Source organism: Clupea harengus, chromosome 24 (genome assembly GCF_900700415.2).
Source record: "Clupea harengus chromosome 24, Ch_v2.0.2, whole genome shotgun sequence".
In the NCBI taxonomy this organism is placed as follows: Eukaryota; Metazoa; Chordata; class Actinopteri; order Clupeiformes; family Clupeidae; genus Clupea; species Clupea harengus.
This window is the reverse complement of record NC_045175.1, coordinates 6,991,833-6,996,308: the sequence shown is the minus strand read 5'-3', so window position 1 is coordinate 6,996,308 and position 4,476 is coordinate 6,991,833. Positions and strand designations below refer to the sequence as shown.

The following is a 4,476-nucleotide window of genomic DNA, read 5'->3' as shown; positions in this document are numbered from 1 at the left end:
TTTCATGGGCATGGCACGGGCGATTTTGGGAGAAGTGAAACAGGCTGAGGCTGTGTCTCAGTTATGCGTGCATGCACTTCAAATGCCTTCAGCACTGTTAGCAACCACCTAGCAACGCCTTAACACTAAAAATGGGTTAACACTGCGCCATGTTCATAGTGTAAAATATTGTGTGGTATAACAGTACTTGAGCACTAATGACGTGAAGATAATAAAACTGTTACAACTACTTTTTTTTGCTTTATACTAGTGTGTAAGTGTTACTTGGTGTAAGTATTTCACTGCTGCCTATCTCATTGTTAGTAGGCCAGACTTGAGTCTTTCTGGTCACCTGCTACTTATGGAGAGAGGCTCACAAATTGAGGTTTTCAAGTTTCCAGCTGGGTGAATGTAGGCTTCAAATCTTCAGTCTCCGAATTTTTGTTTAGGAAATACCAGCGGTCAAAATAAATGTTGTTCAAAAATTAAAATGTCCATCCAGTTTTAAGTTTTCAGTTTGGCCTGCAGGTTGAATCCTTTGTGATTCGTTTCGTTGGCCTGAATTCATTCATAATTCATTTTAGAAAAAATCAAAGGGCAGTTTGAACAGCAATGTCTGTATTTTTTTCTTAAATACTTGATTTTAATTTCAATCATTAATTCTGTTCGGAAGACGACATTTACATGATTGTTTAACGCAGGCCTTTTTATTTTGGGGGTAAAATGCTCTCTATGAGTCTGTGAACTGTGATTGGAAACATATGCAAAGGATCCTTTGATCAGCATACAACTTCTACTTTGAAGACATTGTGACATTCTTTGTAAGGAAATATTACAATACTTTATTTTGCCATTTTATCGATTTCAAATTGAATTTACAGAAACAAACAAATGAAACAGCAAACTAGTACGAACGTCTCACATTTGTAAATCACTAGGCCTATATAAACTAAAAGTGCAAACACTTCATGTGACATGTATGAAATTCGCATTGCTTTAAAGATCAAAGTAACGTCCATGCCACCTGAAAACACGGCGCAACCCCAAAAAACGCCGGGAATTACTGTGCTTGGCGTGTCGATAACTCTGACGACCGGCCAACATTTCTGGAACAGCAATAATACTCATATTAGCAATGAATATAATAAAATATATCCGTGAGTGCATGGGGAATGTCAATTATATGCATAGAATTGTAGTGCAAGCCTCAGCAAATTATGGCTGTATAGGGCCAGGTTGAGGCAATCTCACTGTTGGCCTACATGGCACTGGCTTGACCAGAGATCATGTATGCTAGTGATGACGGGTCAAAAGGTTGATCCTGAGCACTTGTGTATAGGGTCAAACTTGTCTGTACTACATGATCTTAACAAATACCCGTTCTGCTGCTACGTCTAGTGTCCCAAACAGGTTTTAGAGTAGCCAGTACAATTTCATCCAAAAATACTCAGTACAGTAGTCTTCATAAAATGTAGGAAAATGTATTCAAAGTAAATCTCCTTATTTTTCATATATGAGTGGTCCATTTCAATGTGCTGAACTCTTCTCTATGTAGACGTCTTTCTCTTTTTTTTCCTCTGTCCGTGTCTCTTATAGAACATTTGCAGTCGATAAGGCGCAGCATTTGGGGAACATTGTATACATTTCAAAAAAGAAAACTTAACAGAATAATTACGACAAAGTCTGATCCATTTAACCAAACATGGTGTTTCATATGGATAGAGAAAAAAAAAACAAGTGTACAGTTCAATAAATAAAAAAACATAAATTAAAACGCTCAACCTATAAATAACAACAGTAGTAAAAACATAGTATTGCCTTTGGCATGATGTTAATCTAAGAAATAATTCAAAATCAGGTTCCCTTATATACATTAGAATTTATAGTCCTTGTTGAATGCAAAAAAGAGGAGGTTGCATTTGTTTCGTTGCGCTATAGAGAGGGAGGCAGTGTCAAGGACTTTCAAGAAGGGAAAGTTTACAGTACACGCCCGAAAGCGAGCTTAGCTCAAGAAAGAATTGGGCGCGACCCTCTTGTGCTGTGACAAGACCCCAGAAAATCCACTGGACAGCGTCGGGGAGAAAGAAGGGAGGGTAGTCCGTAGCGAGTCCGATATAAGGGTGGGTGGTGAGCTGGAGATGCCGTACCCTGGTCCGCTTTGCAGAGACTGTGCTTGTTGTCCCGGAACGTAATATCCATTGTGCCCAGAGAGCAAACCTGCAGCCTGAGGAGAGGCGACCCCGTATCCGTTTGATAGGTTGAGACTCCCACTCGAGCTCCCGAGAATTTGACGAGAGACGTCCCCGTTGCCTAGCGCGTCGACACCGGGCAACAGGGAGCCGTACCCGTGTCCTTGGTTTAGAAATCCGTGGGTAGATCCATTATAGTGCGGGGGATGGAGAGGTAAAAATGGGGATAGTTGCCAGTACAGAGGGTTGCTCGGCCGCTCGCCTAAGCCCAGACCGAGGGGCGCGAAACGGAGACCTCTCTTCATGACCAGTTTACCCCTGGAGGTTGCCGAGCGACGACGAAGCTTCCCAGTCGTCCCGCCGATGAAGACGTCGTCACTAGACGGGTCCAGCATCCAGTAGTTTCCCTTGCCTGGGTCGTCGTAATGTCGTGGCACCTTCACAAAACATTTATTGAGGCTCAGGTTGTGCCGTATGGAGTTCTGCCATCCTTGTTTGTGCTCACGGTAGTAAGGGAAGTTCTTCATGATAAACTCGTAGATGCCATTGAGCGTGAGTCGCTTTTCGGGACTCTGTCTGATGGCCATCATGATGAGCGCATTGTAGCTGAACGGGGGCTTGTCTAATTTCCCATTCTTGCCTTGCTTTGCGGGCTGCTCTGTGCTCCCCTCTTCCTCGTCCCGCGAAGGTGCAGAGGGTTGCGGTGGTGGTTCCTGACCCAAAGTCTTAGGCTCCATGTCCGCCGGTTCCGGTGATTTCTCTGAGTCCGAAGCTGGGACGCTTTTCTCTTCGGAGACTCCTGCGTCCGGGCTGTCATACCTCGACGGGAGCAGCAGGCTCTTGATGCTGAACGAAGTGGACTTCTGCACCATTGTCGGCTCCCTCTGATCTCCCATGCCCGGCGAAAACCAAAAAGGGGGGCCGTCTCCCCCTCTTTCGGTACTTGAAAAGGGGAAAAAGGTCAGACGCGATCGGATCGAGACACTGCATGCATGACGGGGCTTCTAGGACAAGGGACGCGTCGTTTGGACTCGAGATATTAGTAATTAAGGAGGCTCCGTCTTACCCGGCTTACCTCATTTAGAGGGGAGGAGCTCCTAACTTGCTGCGGACGAAGGAAAAAAAAGTATAGGACAATTGTCAACAGAGCTCCCCGCCGTGACCACCACTTAGCGCGTCGCTCTCCATAGTAGACTGCTAGTGAAGGCGCGCGATGCTCTCCAACTGAAGTCTGATATAGCGTGCTTGCGTCAGCGCCTACGTAGGCTCGAACAAGGGGTGGACGTGGTGTGCCACTACCTGTGTTGCAGCGAAATCAGCAAAACAGAAAACGCGCAGTTGAAAGGTCACATGTGTTACTATTCACCTAATTGACAAAACAGGGTCATTGATAAAAAAAAAAATATGACGGATATCAGGGAAAGAGAGTAACTTCAAACGCACCAACTGGAGATTTCACGCGACCAATACTTTGCCATACAAGAGAAAATACCTCTTATAGCAACTTGAGAGGGTTAGAAAGGCACCATGATTCAACCAACAATACTAACATCCAGCGAGTGAATTATTCGGATTAGGGCGCCTCCAGTGTTAGGTTGGTGTTATCCGACCTCTGATCAAGCAGTAACAGCAGAGCCGACAGGCGCACGTTACTTCATTTCTGCATCAATTTCACATCAAAATGGTTAATAGCTAAAGCCACTGACAACATTAACATCCCTATGGGATTATAAATGTATCGAAGTGGTGTTCCAAAGTATCCTTATAACAATAATATTACATATTTTCCCGCCTTAGTAGAGAAGTGTTCCATTAATTCGGTATGGATTTATATAACTGTGTTGCTTCTCTCCACTCCCTCCAGTACCCAGACACACACTCACACACGCGCACGCACGCAAACAGAGAGTGAGAGAGAGAGAGGGAGAGAGAGAAAGATATATATATATATATATATATATATATAGAGAGAGAGAGAGAGAGAGAGAGAGAGAGAGGTGTTGACAGCCAAGCTCGAATTTACTTAGCCAAAACTCCTGTACAGTTTTTCATTTTTATGACTTCTGTTATGATATCATTATATAATTTGGTATTGCATTGCAGCCTATTGCTTTTACACAAAGCATCAACCAATCCAAATACAACTAATAAGCAAAAATCCCCTTACAACCTGTTGGTTTCAATGGCAAGGTGCACCTAAATGCTATTCATTCCTGTTTTACAAGTATTGCTGCGTTTCTCCTGGAAGTATTTGTGAACCAAATCTGCTTTGTTATTGGCCAATTCATTTCTGTGTTGTTATTGGTCA

General features: G+C 43.7%; 1 protein-coding gene across 1 annotated transcript; it reads right to left on the bottom strand.

Annotated features, from left to right (window-relative positions):
- Positions 1 to 797: 797 nt before the first annotated feature.
- Positions 798 to 3,728, bottom strand: foxg1b (forkhead box G1b). The gene has a single exon (XM_031562497.2). It carries the CDS (start codon positions 3,062 to 3,064, stop codon positions 1,982 to 1,984), a length of 1,083 nt encoding a protein of 360 aa, XP_031418357.1. The 5' UTR covers positions 3,065 to 3,728; the 3' UTR covers positions 798 to 1,981.
- Positions 3,729 to 4,476: the final 748 nt, after the last annotated feature.